Genomic DNA, 18,695 nt, shown 5'->3' with positions numbered 1-18,695 from the left:
GCGCGCCTACCCACCCTGGGCGCGCCCTCCTACCTCGTGGCCGCCTTGTTTCTTCCTTGATGTCCACTCCAAGTCTCCTAGATTGCGTTTGTTCCAAAAATAACTCTCCCGAAGGTTTCATCCCATTTGGATTCCGTTGGATATTCCTTTTCTACGAAACACTGAAATAGACAAAAAAACAGCAGTTTGCACTGGGCCTTTGGTTAGTAGGTTAGTCCCAAAAATAATATAAAAAGGCATATTAAAGCCCATTAAACATCCAAAATAGATAATATAATAGCATGGAACAATCAAAAATTATAGATACGTTGGAGACGTATCAGCAAGGGCTCGAGCTCCCTCTCGATAATACAGTGGGAACGCAATATCTGGCTGGATCAGGAGCCGTTCGTTCGTCTTTTTAATGCAACCATGGCAAGAGTACAAGAAGGTGCATAGATCCCGATGTGGTTCCTGGTGATCAGAGGAATATGAAGATGGCTTTCACGGTTGCCATCCTCTTTCTTCTTCCTCTTATCGGATCTCAGCTTCTGGAGTTGCATATCAAATTACTACAAGACTTCAGCAAGCTTCTTGGGTGGCTAGGACGATTCACCGGCCTCAGGTGGATTTACTAGAATATTGATTGGTCCCATGATAGGTTTTTCATAATTCACTTTGAGACCAGTGTAAACAGAGCAATACAGAAGGAGATTCCTAGGTTGTTGTAATTATGTATAGCGGGCTGACATAACTAGAACCATATCATCTGCATACTGAATTATTGGGAATTCTGTGCTGGTATTTGTGTTGGGGGGGGGGGGCAAAATCAAGTTTGTTACATTGCCTCATTTAGAATCGATTGAGGGATATCAACAACTAGCAAATATATTAGAGGGGATAAAGGGCCACCCTGACTGACAACTTTCTTGCATAAAAATTGTTTCCCATACACCCCTTTTATCATAAGAGAGGAAAAACCGAAGGAGTATATCATGTCTAGCCATGTCATTCATCTAGGTCCAAATCCTCTAGCAGTAAGAATTTCTTTAAAATCTAGTTTTAGAATCACAACATCCTTCTTTGACTAATGACATAGATGGATGTATCCATATGCCCAGACCAAGTAATCTTGAATTAGTGAATCCATATTGATTTGTGTGTGCCAGCTTCAACACAATTTTTTGCATTCTTTTGGCCAACGACTTGACAATGCCATTTAGTGTGCATTTCAGCAGAGAAATATGCCTAAAATCATTGGCAGTAGCAGGAGAACCTTTCTTAGGAGTCAAAGTGATGTAAGATGAATTAATTTTGTCGGTGCAATGAGCTTGTAAAATTTTGGAGAAGTTATATCCCAATAGTGTTTGATGAAATCAGATTGAAGCCATTAGGGCCTGGAGGTTTATCAAGGGGAGTTCCTTGATCACTGCATCCGTTTTCTCTTTGGAGGAAGGTTCTTTTAGAGCTTGAAGATCATTATGTCTAGTAATCAATAAGTCCAAGCTGAAAAAGTTATATGTAGGGACACTACCATGGAGTGCGGATTTTTGGAGGCCGAGCTCCAGTGAGCTCGGTATTTTGAAAAAAAAATCAAAAAGCGTATTTAAAAGTTCCAGAAAAATCTGAAAATAATACCATGAAAACTTTTATGTATTCCGCAAGAATGTGTCAAATTTCGTCGAAACAATGTTGTGATTTGTAGGCTGTACAAAAATAACAAATTTCTGGCCCAATAACAAAAATAAAAGGCCCATTAAAAAATGTGTATTTGTCTTTTTCGTGTACGCCACATGTAAACGTATAATACTGTGAAATTTTGCATATACATAGTATACATGTGCATGTGTGTTCAAAAAATAAATATGGAATTTTTCGCGCTCCAAAAAAATAAAAATTGAAAACGAGCTCACTGGAGCTCGGCCTCCGTTGGCATTTTTCACACTACCATGCCTCTATTTGAAAGCTATGCATAAGATTGTTGTTTTGGTCTAACGTTCTTTGTGTTCTTTGCCTTGCTCATCTTAAAGCGTTGCAATATGATTTCTACTGTATTTCATTGCTTCCTTTGATTGCAGAAATTTGGTATTTTCTTCACCAACTTTAATAAATCTTATAGCGGCCCTTTGCTTTCGGTATGTGTTCTACTAGGCTAGAAGCTTAAGAAGATATTTCTTTGCAATAGTTTTTTCATTTCATTCAACATTAGACAGTGGTTTTCGACATGCAAGCGGATGGCGTCACGTGAATTAAGCCTGGCATGAAAAATCAAAGTGACAAAGATTAGTGTACTTAGGGCCTCGCGGCGACGCGGATGCGTCCACTTGCATCCCTAAGTGGCCTGGATTCTCCCGGGTGTCATAAAAAAGAACAACAAATTTTGAGGAGGCAAATTTTGAACCCTTAATCTCTCTAAATTTTTATTTACCTTTCACTAATTTTTTTGAGTTGCTGATTGTTTTTTTTAAGATAGTTACCCGCTTATTCCAAACGGTTTTGTATGATCACTAAAACAAATACCATTCCTCTCGCTACACACACATTCACCAACCAATTCATGCGGTCTCTTTACCGTGCTCGCGGCTGCATGCACGGGAACAAAAAGAGCGTGTTATTTTCAAACCTCCAAGCAGCTAATTCTCTAACGAACTGTTGATGTCAATCGAATTGAAAACGAGCAAGTTGCGCATAAGACCACATGGTCGATGTCTCGGCGACGGCTTTTAACGTACCCTCCCCCCACTCTCCCTTCAACCATTCCCCCACCCCCTACGATCGATCCAGCTTCCTCCTACCTTCCTCTCTCCCTCTCCCTCTCCAATCTCCATCTCCGGACACCTACATAAGCAAAATCCGGAGGCATCTATCTTTAAAGAAGTGTAGCAGAAGAAGAGGAGAGGAGCAGGGGCGGGGAGTGAGGAGAGAGGTGTGGCGGAGGAGCCGTAGCTAGAGAGAGAGATATGGAGGTGGCGGTTCCTGTCATGGCGCCGAGCGCGCCGTGCAGCCCAAGAACCGCGGCTGCCATGGGCGGCGGCGGCGGCAGCCATTTACCTAGCTACTGCTACTTCTTCTCCAGCGCCCCCACCAGCCCGTCCAGGGCCAGCAGCTACGCCGCGGACGAGCAGGGCGACGCCGGGACGTTCGACTTCGCCTTCGGGTTCAGCGGCCAGCTCAGGGAGTCCACGCCCATCCTCGCCGCCGCCGACGAGCTGTTCGAGGGCGGCAGGATCCGGCCGCTTAACGGCCCCCGCTGCAGCGGCGGCCTGCTCGCCGACGAGGACCACGCCTCCCTCTCCGTCTCCCCCCGGTCGCCGAGAAGAGCGAGGACGATGTCCGCGGTGCGCGGCGGCGGCGCAGGGGATCGGGCTGAGGCGTCGGCCGATCAGGGCCAGACGAGGGGCAGGTCCGGCCGGCCGGCCCCCGCGTCGTCCTCGTCGGGCGTGTCGTCCCGGAGCCGGAGGGCCACGCGGTCTCTCTCCCCGTACAGGGGCGACCCGATCGACGACGAGTTCTGCTCCTCCCCACCCTCCCCGCGCGGCGCCGCCTCCCTGATGCGCGGGTGCGGGAGCGGCAGCCGGAAGTGGCGGCTCAAGGACCTGTTCCTGTTCCGCAGCGCGTCGGAGGGCCGCGCCACCGCCGGCAAGGACCCGCTGCTCAAGTACAGCATGCTCAAGAGCGGCGGCGACGCGTCGATGCGGAAGGGGCGGGGCTCGGCGGCGTCGGCCAGCGACATGGCGCCGTACACGGTGAGCCGGGCGGCGGCCGAGGAGATGCGGCGGAGGACGACGACGCCGCTGCCGTTCCACCGCAACAGCCTCTTCGGCTACTTCCGGTCCAACCCGGCCATCCACTCCATCAGCCGCAAGCTCAGCAGCTACTCCTCGTCGAACTCCAACCGCGGCCGGAGCGCCACCGCCGCCGCCAACTGACGGCCGACGACGCAGCTCGCTCTCCCGCGCGCACATGCATGGCATGCTGGCCACTTTGGCAGTAGAAGAAAAAAGAAGGAAAGAGAACAGTTTCATTCGTTTGCTCCCGCTTGGTTCGCCCTCCTCGATCTGTATTCTTTCTTTCTTCGTGTGTGAATCACCACAAAGGTTCTCATACAAGTGTAGATAAGCTATGTACCTACGCAGCACATGCAACTCGCAAATTCTTTGCAAATTTTGCCCAAGAACTCAATCACACCTTGAATCTCTCGTTTTGCAAGGGCTGTCTGCTAATTCCATGCGCGATTAGGCGACCAAACCCTGCATCGGCACACGTATATTGTCGATTAATCTAATGAGAAACCAGGGAGGACGCAGCGCGGCAACATGGGGACACTGTTGCGGGATTCCGTCGGGGTGTGTGAGCGTGATGCTGCGTGCATGCGATGGGATGCTGGGTGGATGGATCGATCGGGCTCGGCAGCAAGCTGCTGACGCCCTGAGCTGTTCCCGGGCGTAGTATAATGGTTTCAGGTACACTGCGAACTGTCACAACTGTTTCGTCGAGCTCGCCGCATCGCCACCGCGGAATAATCCGGGTTAAGATAAGCTGGCGGATCTGACATTCCCAGAGTTTAAAACTGATGGGGGTTGGATGCTAGTAACCGGCATGATCAGAGCCTTAGAGCTAGCTGAGATGAGCTGAGGTGTTGATGTGTTTGTTACTGGTGGTAGCGTAGAGACTTGCTCGTTGCATGATGCAAGCAGGCGCATCACCCATCTGCCTCTCCCAAGATTCTCATCTGAGCTTTTCTTGCAAAGATTCTCTTTCTTCTCATCAACTGGACAAGTAGCGAGTAGTAATTTTCTCTGGCCTGGATTTCAATCGTGGAATTGTCGGTTGATTGGTTGGGACTGTGGAGTTTAAGTGTTTATTAACTGAACACCACTCGGTGGAAGAAAGATACGCTGCTTATTGGTCTTCATTGTAATCTATGCCAAATTTTAATCATAAATTAACTAACAAAAAGTTCATGCATATCACAAAATTATATCATTGAAAACTATGTTCAAATACGAATGCAATGATATAATTTTTGTTTGATTTTATCTGTTAGATCTTTAATCAAAATTTAGCATAAATTACATAAGAGACTAATAAACAAAGACGAAGGTAGTACCCGGAATGTACTCTACCGGAGCAGACACCATCGATGGTGATAATCCTCGTGTTGGAGGAATTTATGTACCTCGTGTTGGAGCAGACATCATGAACGGTGCTAATCTCTTGTTTTCTCACGGGAAATTAAGCAGCTGTGGCCATGTGGGTAGGCATTAGCCGTTAGGCATAATTAAAATTTAAAGGTGGTGTCAAGTCCAAAGAGAAAGGGCAAACAAAAAAGAAACACGACTGCTGACGGGAATAGTGCCGCGTACCAGTAGAAGTGCAGAAGAACTTTAAAAGAACTGAGGTGCAGAACTCTGGATTGCCCAGTTCAGATTGATGAGAGGGTTATCCCAAGTCAACACCTACCAACAGCTCCCGGCCCTACCTTTTGACACAATGTCTGTTCGTTCGTTTTGAATCCGCAGCTTCTGGCGAAGGAACAAAGGGGGGCCTCCAATAATGATAGGCCACCGCTATAACAACACGTCTTTAGAAAGAAAAAATCACCGTCAGTTCTGATTACACATCACTAAGATTCACCGTCGGTTGTTGCTGGTCAGTCGCAAGTCGTTGGCCCATGTCGGCCTTCTTTATTTTTCCTTCTAATTTTATCGTTTTGTCTTGATATTAATATACTATCTTCGATTGAAAAAATTAGCCCACTAGTTTATTTTGTCATCAATTATTCACCCAGGCAAAGGTTTGGATTTCGGTGAAGCACCGACTCAATTAAGAAGTACGCCTCGTGATGGATGTAGTCAGGTTGTGCAACACTGTAGCTTGAGGGTGGGCGCCGGTAGGTCAGGGTGATGACCTCGGAAGGTGATGTCGAGGGTGGAAAGTCGGGGCGACATCCGCAAAACTTCGACAGGTATGAGGGCATTATTTTTGTTGTCATGCGAGGACAACGTGGCCATCGATGTTGGTCGGCGGCCTGCCATGGGAAGCTTATGACGCGTTGTCTCATGGGATGCTTGCTTCTTCATCCGCGCCTAAGAGTCCCCGCTCTCCTAATAGTGGTCACGATCGCTTGTGTACGATGCTAGTGGGAGGTTGAGTAGCTTCGGTGTTGTTGTTTTCTGTTAGTTTGTGTGCATGGTATAAGGTGCGTGTCGACGGGTGATCATCGAGATTGGAGTTCAAAGAGTACTCCTAGATTGTTCGGCGAGGGGTCAAAACAGTTAAGTCACTTCTCAGACGCAAAGGTAATTTACCAAGGTTCAGGGCACCACGAGGTGTAATCAGGGACAGAGCTGCTTTATTGGCATTGGAGTCAGTTGACCCCAATGAAATTTGAAAATCCTTCACTGATTTGGTACTAATAACTCACATTTATAGAAGGATGAACCCACTGCCAAATACATGACCCCGTCATACTTTTTTTCCTAGCTTCGTCCTCGGTGTAATACTCTGCTTCTGCTTTGTGTGTTCTTGCTTCTGTAGTGAGAGAGAGAGAGAGAGAGAGAGAGAGAGAGAGAGAGAGAGAGCTCTTCTGTTTACAATGGGCATAGGGAGCTCCAAATAATATAATGGGGATTTATACGAATGGTGACAACTGCGCCTTGTTGTGGTTTTGTCACGACAGATGTCCTACCATGAAGACTTCGTCGTGAGGCCAACGCAAGTGGTAGCTTGAATGGGGTTTAACGGGACGAAAGACGCGATATTTTACCTAGGTTCGCCTCCTCACGAAGGAGATAGAAGCCGACATCTTGCTCGATTGATATTGATAATGATGATAAACTATGTTACAAGGGCGATGTTTCGCTACCTCTATCTGGAGAGCATCTAATTCGATCTTGTCTAAGATTTGTCTGTCTAAGCCCTAAAACTTGTCTATTGAGACCTGTCCAAAACCATGGATGATGATAATCCTCGTGTTGGAGGAATTTATGTACCGATGATTAGACATGAGAGCGAGACATCATCATGAACGGTGCTAATCTCTTGTTTTCTCACAGGAAATTAAGCAGTTGTGGCCATGTGGGTAGGCATTAGGCACAAGGGCATGTACAATGCGTAGCCTTAAGGTGATACCTCGCATGCCATATAGAATCGGATATGACGTAAAGTAGGATCGGATAGGGAAGCGGGATCCTTTCTAGGAGGCGGGTGATTGAGAGAAAAAGTGTGGTCCGGTGACAAAAGCTGAAAAGGTTGAGTGAAAAGTAGAGATGCATATGTACTAAATTTTTATTTTCTACTTCTTAATGAGGCCCACTAATGATAGCTTGCATTAGAGAGAAAAAAAAATATAGATACCTCAAATTAATTTTTGTCATGGGACATATGTATCCATATGCCGCCATTGTACATGTCCTAATTGAATGTGGTGTCAAGTCCACAGAGAAAGGCAAGCAAAAAAGAAACTGCAGAGGAGAACAGTGCCGCTAACCAGTAGAAACGCAGAAGAACTTCTGTAAAAGAACTGAGGTGTAGTAGAACTCTGGATTGCCAGTTCTGATTTCGGAGAGTTATCCCCAAGTCAACACCTACCAAGTACCAACAGCTCCTGGCCCTACCTTTTGACACAATGTTTGTTCCTTCGTTTTGAATTCGCAGCTTGTGGCGAAGGAACAAAGGGGACCCTCCAATAATAATAGGCCACCACTATAACAACATGTCTTTAGAAATCGCTCGTGTGTGCATTCAGAAAAAAAATTCACCGTCAGTTCTGATTACACATCACCAAGATTCACCGACAGTTGTTGTTGGTCAGTCGCAAGTCGTTAGCCCGTGTCGGCTTTCTTCACTTTCCTTCTTATTTTATCGTATTTGGTTGTGTGCATCCTCGATGTCTTGATTAGATCTTGAAATTGTGGCAGTGCAGAGGCCATAAGTAATTGGTATTGTTTTGATATTAATATATTACCTTCTATCGAAAAAATAGCCAACTACTTTATTCTCATCAATTATTCACCCAAGCAAAAGGTTTGGATTTTGGCAAAACACTGACTCAATTAAGAAGTGCGCCTCGTGATGGATGTAGTCGGGTTGTGCAACACTGTAGCTTGAGGGTGGGCGCCGGTAGGTCAGGGTGACGACCTCGGAAGGTGGTGTCGAGGGTGGAAAGTCGGGGCGGCACCCCCAAAGCTTCAACGGGGTCGAGGGCATTATCTTTGTTGTCATACAAGGACAACGTGGCCATCGATGTTGGTCGGCGGCCTGCCATGTGAAGCTTATGACTCATTGTCTCGTGGGATGCTTGCTTCTTCATACGTGCCTAAGAGCCCCCGCCCTCCTAATAGCGGTCACGACCTCTTGTGTACGATGCTAGTGGGAGGTTGACTAGCTTCGGAGGTGTCGTTTTCAGTTAGTTTGTGTGCATGGTATAAGGTGCCTGTTGACGGGTGATAATCGAGACCGAAGTTTAGAGAGCACTCCTAGATTGTTCGGCTAGGGTTCAAAACACTTAAGTCACTTCTCATCGCAGAGGTAATTTACCAAGGTTCAGGGTACCACGAGGTGTGATCAGGAACGGAGCCGCCTTATTAGCATTGGGGTCAATTGACCCCAATGAAATTTGAAAATCCTTCACTAGTCTGATACTAATCACCAACATTTATAGAAGGATGAACCCACTGCCAAATATATGATCCCGTCATACTTTTTTTTCTAGCTTCGTCCCTCGGTGTAATACTCTGCTTCTGCTTGTGTGTTCTTGGTTGTGTGTTGAGAGAGAGAGAGAGAGAGAGAGAGCTCTTCTGTTTATAATGGGCATAGAGAGCTTCAAATGATCTAATGGGGATTTCCCTAGGGGAGGTTTCGGAAGTCCCTTTTATCGGCCAGAGAAGGCCATATTAGCGTTGACAATTACACTTCAAGGGTGCTGATTCTTGGGGGCATGTGCATGAAGACTTCCCGGTTGTTATCAATAAGGTCAAGCCAGCTCCGGTAGGGGAGCGACGTTTCGACGACTCGTTCTGGTGGCGGTAGCGATCGTGCATGGTTTGGACACCTTGATGTAATTTTTATTATGTTTGAGATGACTTATAATTTTGATAGATTTTATAATAGGTATAAATCTTTTTCGCAAAAAAAGAGAGAGAGAGAATGAATATATGGTCTCAAAGAGAAGTATACTCCAGAGAGTTGAACACATGTTTGGATACCTTTTTTTTGGAAAACGCTTTCTTTCTCTTTTATTTAAGAACAAAAAATGTTATAAACTGGGTGAAAATTATGTTGGGAGATGAAAAGAAAAATTGCTCTTTGCTTTGACGTTTGATACCCCCTCCGTAAAAAAAATATAAAAGCGTTTAGATCACTAAAAAACGTCCTTATATTTCTCTACGGAGGAAGTAATTGGTTGGCATGTCAACGACTCTTTGCTCAATCTACTTCACTTGCTTTTACCAATATATTGGCCAAATTACGAGCAACCAAGATTTTAGCCGCAGCTAAAGACTTGGCAGGGCAAGCATAGCCAAGAACCAAACACACCCATAGTTCCAAACCCTCGTTCGTGACACACTCCAAACAGCATCGATCATTGTAACCACACTCTCCTACTAGCCATTTGCTTTGATTGATGTTGGAACAACGAAGCGGCAGAAAGTACAGACACCTTCTGATTTTTGGTTTGTTTGGGACTTGAACCTTTGGCAACCTAGGAGGGACCTAGAAAGGCAAGCGCCGGCAGAGAATCAAATCCAACACACCCGTCGCCGTCATCATCACCATCGAAGAGGAGCCGGGGAGGAGTGCAACGCATATGTAGGAGGCATGTGTTCACGGTCCAATCCTGTCGGGCAAGCAAGCAAACAGCTGAGCTAAATTTGACATGATTCGTAGCCGCCGACCTTTCACTGCTGCGTAGACAGTCGACACAGACAACGAGCCTTCGCTTCGCTCGATAAACTCAAGCACATGAGACTGTTGCCGCTGCTGCACTTTCCATGGCTCGGGTTCTCCTTTGCCACGCGGTCGTGGCTTGGGCGCTTGGCGTGTGGTGGTGCATGACAGGGAAGCGGGAGCGTACAGGCAAAGCCAGAGCCCAGAGGGCGATCGTTATCGTAGAGAGTACTTTTCTTTTTAATCTGAAAAAAAAAACCATGAGAAGAAAAGCGAATGCCTTCGATTGCCGTTTAGATCCTGCGAAATTATCTAGGAGTACGAGTGGCCTGAATATCTTAAGATCCAGGTGATAGGCGTGATTATGAAAAATGGATCGGATAAGATAAGGTGTTTGACTCGATGCTAGCGTTTGTGGAGGGTGGGCTCACGTACGTAGGCCCGTGGTGCCAAACCAACCGGGGAGAGCAGAGGGTTGATCGGAGTCGAAAACATTGACCTCGTGCAGAACGTAGTACGTGCGCGCGGGCGCGACTGTGGGGCGCTGGTCAGCAGAGCACAGCACGCATGCGCACTGCACCGGCGACTCGGCTACAGCTCCGGGGGACAGGGATCAGCTGACATGCACCTTTGCATGTCACCGTATGACTTGCGGCCTAAATTTATATTTAAACATTATTAAAAAATCTGAAAAAAATCATACATATTTATAGTACATATTAAGATAATCCTTAAAAAATTCAGATTAAAATTCGAAACATACATCAAAAAGCAAAAAAGAGAAATCTGTTATGAATAGTTGCGAATGGTTCTTTGTATACTATTCACATACGAGTTTCTCTTTTTTGCTTCTTGATGTATGTTTCGAATTTTGATCTGAATTTTTTAAGAATTATCTTATATGTGTTATGAACATGCATGATTTTTTTCAGATTTTTTTACAATGTTTAAATATGAATTTGGGTCACAAATCACACGGTGACATGCAAAGGTACATGTCACCTGATCCCTGTCGGCCCCCGGGACCGGGGATGGGACCCGCCCGACGCCCGAGGCGAACGGGTCGCATCGCGCACGCACCTGCCGACCCCACCCGCGAGCTTCGTGCTTCCCACAAAAATGGCACGCACGCATGATGATGCCCAAGGAATTTTAGCTCTCACAGCACTGATGTGCGTGAGGTGCATGTGTTCGTCCGATTAGACTTGGTTAGATTTCACTCTCCCTTTCGCCATCACGATCGAGCCCGCTGCAAAAGCTACCACCGCACAGGACACTTGCCGCAGCATGCACTTGAATCTTATTCATCGTGACAGCGCATGAAACCTCCGCCAGTATTAGGGCATTTTTAACCGATTCCCTAAAAATTAGTGAAGTAAAGCCTAGCCGATCTCCTAAAAGTTAGTGGAGTAAAGTTGGAGTAACCGTGGCCGCACCTAGTCGATCCCCTAAATGTTTAGTGGAGTAAAAATAAAATTGACTTGATTTTTGTGTCCTAATCACACCAACTTCAAACACTACATAATACATATCTTAAAAACATTCAAATTAAACACATGCATGTCCGCTCTACAATCTCAAAGGTAAGCACTATAAACAATCACTATTAAATACCAACGGGACGCGAGGTTTTATTTTTACCTTGTTGGCATTTCATCGAGCACTTGACGACCGCATTTTTTTGTTGTCGGCTGCGGACGCCGCCTACGTCGGAGCAGTTGCCGTAGAGGCAACCAGAGTTGCCGCACGAGGCGTAGGCTTTGGACGAGGCGCCACCGCAGTCTTCTTCATCCTCTTATTGGCAGCCGCCTCGGCGAGCGCCGCCGCCGCCGTCGGCGGCTTTCGAGCCCATTTTCCTCAGGTAGGTGCGGCGTGCCGTTTGCCGGAGAAGCGGTGGCCACCCGGACACCATTGGTGCGGTTGGAGGCGAAGCTTGGCCCCGGTGGTTCTTTGTCATCCCCAAGCTTTTTCTTCGGCACCACCAGCGGCACGTTGGTGATTTCTGGCGGCGAAAAGCCGGCGCTGGTGGCCGGCGGGGTGAGCGGGGAGGGGGTGGGGTGGCTATCCATTCCGACCGGCTCGAAGGTCATCGGCAGCGGCGACGGCAGGGGGTTGGTGGTGGCGGTGGCGGGAGGCAGTGCGGCGCGGGAGGGCGAGAAGGAGTTTTACTCGACCGCCGCACGATGGAGTATATTTAGGAAAATTGTGGAAGGAATGGGTAGTTGGAGTAAAAAAATTACTCTGTTAACGTTTTTAGATGATCGGCTAGGTCTACCGTAAAGGAGTAAATCAAAATTTTTACTTTTTTATGGTCGTATTGGGGATCGGTTAGAAATGCCCTTTGCTCGACGCTAAGCAGTAAACTTGCAGACAGTTTATTATAAGTCACGAAAGGAAGCGGCATCGCGTCGAATATATACAACCGTAGCAGATGGAGAACTGACAGGAGACATGGTGCCGTCACAGGTACAGGTATTGCCAAGCCAAATGTCGACCATGACCGAGTCCTTGTTGTGTCCCCCGGCATGTGCTCGGGGAAAAGTTCACGGTTTCAGACTGTATACAATACTTAACTGTACTCAACTGATATGTTTGGTGTAGGCTGACGGCCGTATCCGCCAAAAGACTGGAGTAAGCAATTTGGTAATACTACCAATTAATATTTTTCTCAGAATCATCTTGTGATGTTTCAGAAAAATTCTACTACTTGTAGCAGATAAGTCGACTAATGAATCGATTCAGAAAATAAAGCTAGCAGATACGCCCATTTATGAACCCATTCAGCAAATGAATGGGGGTATTTCTCAAGCATTCTGGTTTACTCTCAACTTCACTGTCTCGCCTTCCTATTGCTCTCATACGCATGTATTGGAATGTCCTCACAAACATCCGTGTCAATTACAGTGGCCGTCACATTTTCCACAAGATAGACACCAGAAATGTGCAAAATCACCTCAGCGAGCTGGCAGGGTTTCCACATTTCTCACTAGTGAGTAGTGACCACTGATCAAGTGTTCAACAATCCAACTGTCATCTGATAAACTTAAACTGCCCTATCGTGGAAACCCATTACTACCACCAGAATATCTGTACTGCGGCATCACATATGCCCCATCTGGATGATGGCGGTACATAGTTTGCGATGTGTTGAATGGTGGAAACACCACTGCACGTTGATCAGGTGGAGGTTCCCTGAAATAACCAGGCGCGCGCCAGCCAGCCAGTGCTGCATTCGGGTGTTCAAAAACCATTGTAGGGTTTGGACATGAAATTGATCTGCCGTCCATATGATGTTGCCAGGCATTGCCAACTTCGCGCAATGGAGGTGGCCGCTGGGTCCTCTCGGATAAAGGATGATGTATCCCAACTGAATTTCCTGGGTATGCCTGCGGATGAGAAGCTGAACCTACGCGCCTTCCTTCAAACTGACCATGGTTGCCACCAACAGTGTTTTTTTGCTTCGAACCGGTTTTTCCTTTACTCGGCCTAGCCTCCGTGCTATGCAGGCCATTGTTAACTGGTGCTGTCCGCGGGTTTTTCTGCGAGATGGCATGATTTGTCTCCGTGTTGGCATTTTGCTGAGAACTGCTGGTGCTGGTACCAATGTTCTTATCCAGGGGGGCAGAATTTGTCTTTGCCTTCTGACGACCATCGGTGCGGTTTTTTCCAGAAGACACTCGGTGCTCTTCTTTTCGATTTTTTTGGGTAGGATGATCGGAGTTGGAGGATTGCATAGCACGTTTTCTGCCTTTAGTGATATTGGATCCGCGATCAGGCCCTCCAGGTCGAGACTGATGCTTTCCTTTTTCCTTCGATTTCTTGCCCTTAAGAGCTGAAAGAAGGATAGATACAAAAGGAAGAGGGACAAAATTAGTCTGGCACCTGGCACAGCAAACATAGACCTTCAAAATAGTAGAATTCGAAACTCCAAAGAAAATTGAGGAGACACAAGTTGAATCACACAATAGCTTAGTGAAACAAATGTAAAAAAGTGTATGCATACATCTTTCGTGGGCAACAACAGACAGCTCATCTTGCAAAAGCTTATGTATGTGTTATGCTGTTCTATGTAGATAGATTTTTAATTGATTCCTTCTGAGGAACAGCTGGTTCTACAGTAGATTCTTAAGGATCCCAATGCCAGTCGATTAGACCAAACCAAACTTTAGAGTATACTACAGACATCAAAATCAAAATCCAAATAAGAAATGGTCACAAACTGCTGGTATTTGTACTGTCTAACCATCATCGTAGAAGTCATTAGCATACAGTAAGGTTCAAACTTTAACATCGAATACGGAAAATGTACTACGTTCTAGAAAAGATATTTTTCTAGGGCAGAGAAGAGGATTTATTAAACAAATACAACAGCTTTTAACACAGTATCTCCTCGATCGAATACTAACCCACATATGCAATAACATCAGTTAGTTCAGAACTGGGATAGTAATAACAGCGAAATATAATCTGTCCCAGGAACAACCAAGGTTATGTTGCCAATAGAATTTACCGTGTCCTCCAGAATTACGTCTATTTGAAGCACGGACACGCCTTGCAGCATCTCCTCTATTGTGCTTTTCTTCTAGAGCCTTCAACCTATTCGCTTCATTTGCCCAAGCCTAGAATTAAAACAAAAGAATTGCTACATGAACATGAAAATCATACGGGGCCATCTTGTGACAAGGTCAATATATCAATGCATAAGTACACACCATCTGAGAATTGTCCAAACATCCTCAAAATGGTGCATGTGTAAAATAAGCTTCATTTTTCCCATTTATGTTGGTGTGGTTAAAAGCTATAATTCATGCATACCCAAACAGCAGAATGGATCAATAAGATTATCTGTAGCTACCTCATACGAGTAGTATGAAAGGCAACATAAACTTGATATTTGGTATGCACAGATCGATAACATTCCAATAGCACAATATCTAAAAAGACAGCATAGAATTATAAGTATGATTAAGTGCGTGCGTCGGGTAATATTGAAGTGTTCTAATATCAAAAATGTGATTTGCAGAAACTAGTGCAAACTAATTCTGGTAAAGAGCAGTTCCTACCTGACGGAAAGTCATCATTCTGTATAGATTGCGTCCTTTGACAAGTAGCAGATACAAAGGTGGTAATTTGCCTACTCCTTTGCTCCAGAACACTTGAATCTATTGAATTGAACAACTAACATAGTCACAAAGGCCATAATAAGAGGGGGAAAAACAATAGCAGTACTATATCACTGAATCGATCCTTACAGTAAATGTGTGTTGCTGCTTGTCTTTACCATAACTTTCCTTAACAACTTTCCCAGCTACTATTCGCTTCCCCATACATTTTGAGTGCCTTTTGCCACTGTCATAACCAAAGGAGAATCACATTACCATTCCAAAGAGACACAGGATGCTCTAGTGCAAGAAACACCAATGAGTACCTTTTCTCGTGAACCTTTTGTTTGAATAAGACAGTATCACCTCGACAGACATCGCCTAATTCACAGACCATGGTCAACTGCCTTCCATAATTTTGTATGCAGATAAGAGAAAGCTTCCATGACAAGTGGGAACTCACCTTTACAGTTAATACAAAAGGATGACCGAGGATAAATCTTCTCAGGATCTTCATCTTTGAACCTATTTCAGAAATGTCGCATCACCATATAACAGGGGATTTGGGATTAAAGAAAAACCAAGAACAAAAATAATAATGCAGGGAGTGTTTTTTTAAATGTGACTATCGATATCAGATGCAAAAGCTATTCGTCCCAATAGTTGAGGACAAGCGCCAATTTACTGAATAGTTCATGACTAGGACATATCAAATAACGAACCTCCGATGCAGCATTATTCTTTCGACACAAGTTGCTATGTCCCCAACTTGGGGAAGACCGTTATTCTTTAAATATGCTTTGCACTCCGCCAACTTAATCCCATCCAGGTTTCTCCCACCTACAAGAAAATATTGCTCATCAAATTATGTAGGAAATAAGAGAGTACACTCAGATATAAGGACCATGATGTTCAATAAATTCATGTTTTGCTCTGGAACAAACAGAACAAAAGCAAGGTCTAGCCATATCATATAGCACTGTCCTAACTTCTACCATCTCAAACATGACAGAAGTCGTGCCAAGGATTCCAGCTCAATTCAACCACTGGTTTTCATTGAAGTTGGTCCTGCCAATTGCTCATATCCATTTCAACAACCATTCTGCCTGTATTTCAAAACAAATTATAGCTGCCTACAAAAATATCTACATAATTTGGGAATCCTATTTCTTCAGGTGAGGCTGTGATATTCAATATCACTAGGAGGCAGACCACATTCTGCGACTAAATTCAGTTGCACTAGATTCCTCCAACCAGCAAGAAATCAGATCGAATTCCCCCTGGATGTATCCCACCACGAACAATGTTAATTCTCAACAGCCAACAGGGTTCCAGGGTGCAGCATCATCCACGGTGTCCAATATCACTCAAGGAAGACTATGTTTCGCGACTTGATTGAGTTGCACTAGATTTTATAACTTGATTGACTTGATTGGGTTGCACTATTGGCTAAGATCACGGAAATACTCCCCTCCCTCCCCCCGCGTCGCCCCCGCTCGGGCGACTCGGGCGGGATCTAAAACCCTAGCCGCCGGGGGTCCCCATCCGTCCTCCACTCCCTCCGCCGCCGCCGAAGGACGCCGCCGGCTATAGCCCGGGGCTGATGGCGGTGGCGGGGGTCTTCCCTCTTGCCTGCGCCGTGCGGGCGGTGCGGAGCCCCGCGGCGTGGGTGGCACGGCCGATCTGGCCTGGCGGCGCGGCGGGCCTGCCTTCCGGCGGCGGCGTGGCGGCTGCCTCGGCCAAGGGCGGCGATGGTGGGGTGCGGCAGCCGGCCCTGTCTCGGGCTGCGTGGCAGCGTTCGGCGGCGGCGGCTGAGTCTGCGGCGACACACCATCTGACCTCGGATCGACTGTGGCGGCATGGAGGGCCTGGTGGTTGGGTCGGCACCATGCGGGTTGTGCCCTCCGGACAGATCTGATCTGGCCGGTGCGGCCTGCGCCATGTGCGGCGGCTCAGATCGGCGGCGACCCGTGCGCACAATACGTGATGGAGGTTCTTCGAGCAGATCCGGGTGAAAACCTTGTGCTTGGCTTGATGCCAAGACCGGCGTTGGTGGCACCCTGTGGTGTCATTACCTTCTTGAAGGCATCGCCGTGGAGAAGCTCTAGACCTCTATCCGCTACCTTCGAGGGAAACTCTAGATCAGTAGATCGGATGACGGCGGCGCGTTGGTGTCGTTTCCTCCTTGGGGGCGTCATTCTTGGAGGCGTACACGGGATCGATGGATCAACGGGTGCCTTTTTTGGTGGAGCGGTAATTCATCCTTCACATTGATGACGGCGGATCTCGGTGGCGTGGTGCAGTGGAGACTCGGCGCCCGATGCGCGGTGATGGACTCGCGCAGGTGGAGGTAGTTGTCTGGCGTCAAGGTGGCGTCGATGAGGGAGTGGCCTGACAAGGTAGAAGCCTCAATATCTGCTCTGAAGACGGACCTGTGGAAGATGGCGGCGACGACACATGTGAGTGCGTCAGACCAGTTTATGCCCAAGACCCGGTATGTGGCTCGGCTGGGGCTTCTAGCTTTTGATGATAGGCTTAGGTGAGTAGACCGGGTATGTGGCCCAGGTAGCACCCCTTCATCATATGGATAGGAGTAGTGGCATATGTTGCCAAGATGGCGGATTCAAGCATATTGTTGTAATACTTTGTAAGGTCCTCGAAAATAATCAATAAAGTGGCCGGGGGTCATCCTCTTCTAAAAAAAAAACTAGATTTTACTAACCCACAGGTGCTCACAGATTGAGTCTCCTCTGGATGCAATCCATACCACGAAGCTACTTCCCCGACAGGGTTCTAAGCTTACAGTACGCAGAACTATCTAGTACAAGTTTATTAGATCAACAGTGCCAAGCACATGCCACGTTTTCCAAGAATCAAACGGCAAGCAGCACTATCTACGAGTTCCAATTCCGCTCCAGATTTTCAAAAATATCGCCTGCCTATAGAACGCAATCATCCGAATTACGGCCGAGAGCAAACGAGAAAGGGATAGAGGTGCATACGGCGGAGGAGATCGGCGATTTTGGTGCAGGCAGCCTCGCTCCGATCCGCGCCGGGTCGTTCCGCCCCCGCTTCCCCCTCGTTCCCCGCGCGGCCGCCTTCCTCATCGTCGTCCTCATCGTCTTCGCTGTCGCTGTCGCTGATGTCGACGTAGCTCTCGCCGCTGTCGCTGACGTCGACGCAGCTCTCGCCGCTGTCGCTGATGTCGATGTAGTCTTCGTCGCTGCTGGGCTCCTCCTCCGACGACGACGACGACCCGGACTCTTCGGATCCGCCGGCATCGGAATCCGAGGAGATGTCGATGGGCGCGTGGCCCTCTTCCTCATCTGCCGCCACCGCCGCCGCCGCCGCCGCGGCGCGCCCTCTTGTTACCGGCATCGCGGCGTCCTTGCGCGCCACCGGATTGCCTTCCGCCGCGCCGCCGTGCCGCCGCTTTGCCCCTCGGCCTTCGCGTTTTCCCCCTTTTGGTTGCCTCGGAGAAAAATGGAAAGGCGGATTTATATGATTTATATTGCCTTGTCAGACCAGCAACGTCTGCAGCCTCTCCACAAGTAACGTCACTTTATAAGTTCCAGAAATTCAAATTTTGAATGAACGGCCGTTGGGTTGGGACATTTGGATTGACGTGTTGCTCAGAAGAAAGCCTCAACGGCTCAGATCAGAGCTTAGCTTGCCAATGCCATGGTAGCTGTTTTGGTAACTTCTCCATCCGTCCCATAATAT

General features: G+C 47.2%; 2 protein-coding genes across 2 annotated transcripts; one reads left to right on the top strand and one right to left on the bottom strand.

Moving 5' to 3' along the window:
- The first annotated feature begins 2,725 nt into the window (after nt 1–2,725).
- LOC119353772 lies at nt 2,726–4,117 on the top strand. The gene has a single exon (XM_037620448.1). It carries the CDS (start codon nt 2,940–2,942, stop codon nt 3,906–3,908), a length of 969 nt encoding a protein of 322 aa, XP_037476345.1. The 5' UTR covers nt 2,726–2,939; the 3' UTR covers nt 3,909–4,117.
- An 8,267-nt stretch (nt 4,118–12,384) lies between these two features.
- Nucleotides 12,385–18,479, bottom strand: LOC119353771 (zinc finger CCCH domain-containing protein 62-like). The gene is made up of 8 exons (XM_037620447.1): nt 17,975–18,479; nt 15,695–15,812; nt 15,436–15,497; nt 15,299–15,353; nt 15,123–15,219; nt 14,934–15,032; nt 14,381–14,489; nt 12,385–13,702 (listed from the first exon to the last, which is right to left on the bottom strand). Exons 1-8 carry the CDS (start codon nt 18,348–18,350, stop codon nt 12,924–12,926), a joined length of 1,695 nt encoding a protein of 564 aa, XP_037476344.1. The 5' UTR covers nt 18,351–18,479; the 3' UTR covers nt 12,385–12,923.
- Between the last annotated feature and the right edge of the window lie 216 nt (nt 18,480–18,695).

This window comes from Triticum dicoccoides, chromosome 2A (genome assembly GCF_002162155.2).
Source record: "Triticum dicoccoides isolate Atlit2015 ecotype Zavitan chromosome 2A, WEW_v2.0, whole genome shotgun sequence".
Taxonomy (NCBI): domain Eukaryota; kingdom Viridiplantae; phylum Streptophyta; class Magnoliopsida; order Poales; family Poaceae; genus Triticum; species Triticum dicoccoides.
Note: the sequence above shows the minus strand (reverse complement) of the source record. Positions and strands in the feature narration are given on the sequence as shown.

What these genes read in the sequence shown, in the direction of transcription:
- LOC119353772 (XM_037620448.1), top strand. Translation starts at nt 2,940, where the DNA reads ATGGAGGTGGCGGTTCCTGTCATGGCGCCGAGCGCGCCGTGCAGCCCA.
- LOC119353771 (XM_037620447.1), bottom strand. Translation starts at nt 18,350, where the DNA reads ATGCCGGTAACAAGAGGGCGCGCCGCGGCGGCGGCGGCGGCGGTGGCG. An exon ending in AATCGCCGATCTCCTCCGCC is followed by an intron (nt 15,813 to 17,974) that starts GTATGCACCTCT and finishes ATTTTCTTGTAG; the next exon opens with GTGGGAGAAACCTGGATGGG. An exon ending in CTTTTGTATTAACTGTAAAG is followed by an intron (nt 15,354 to 15,435) that starts GTGAGTTCCCAC and finishes TCTGTGAATTAG; the next exon opens with GCGATGTCTGTCGAGGTGAT.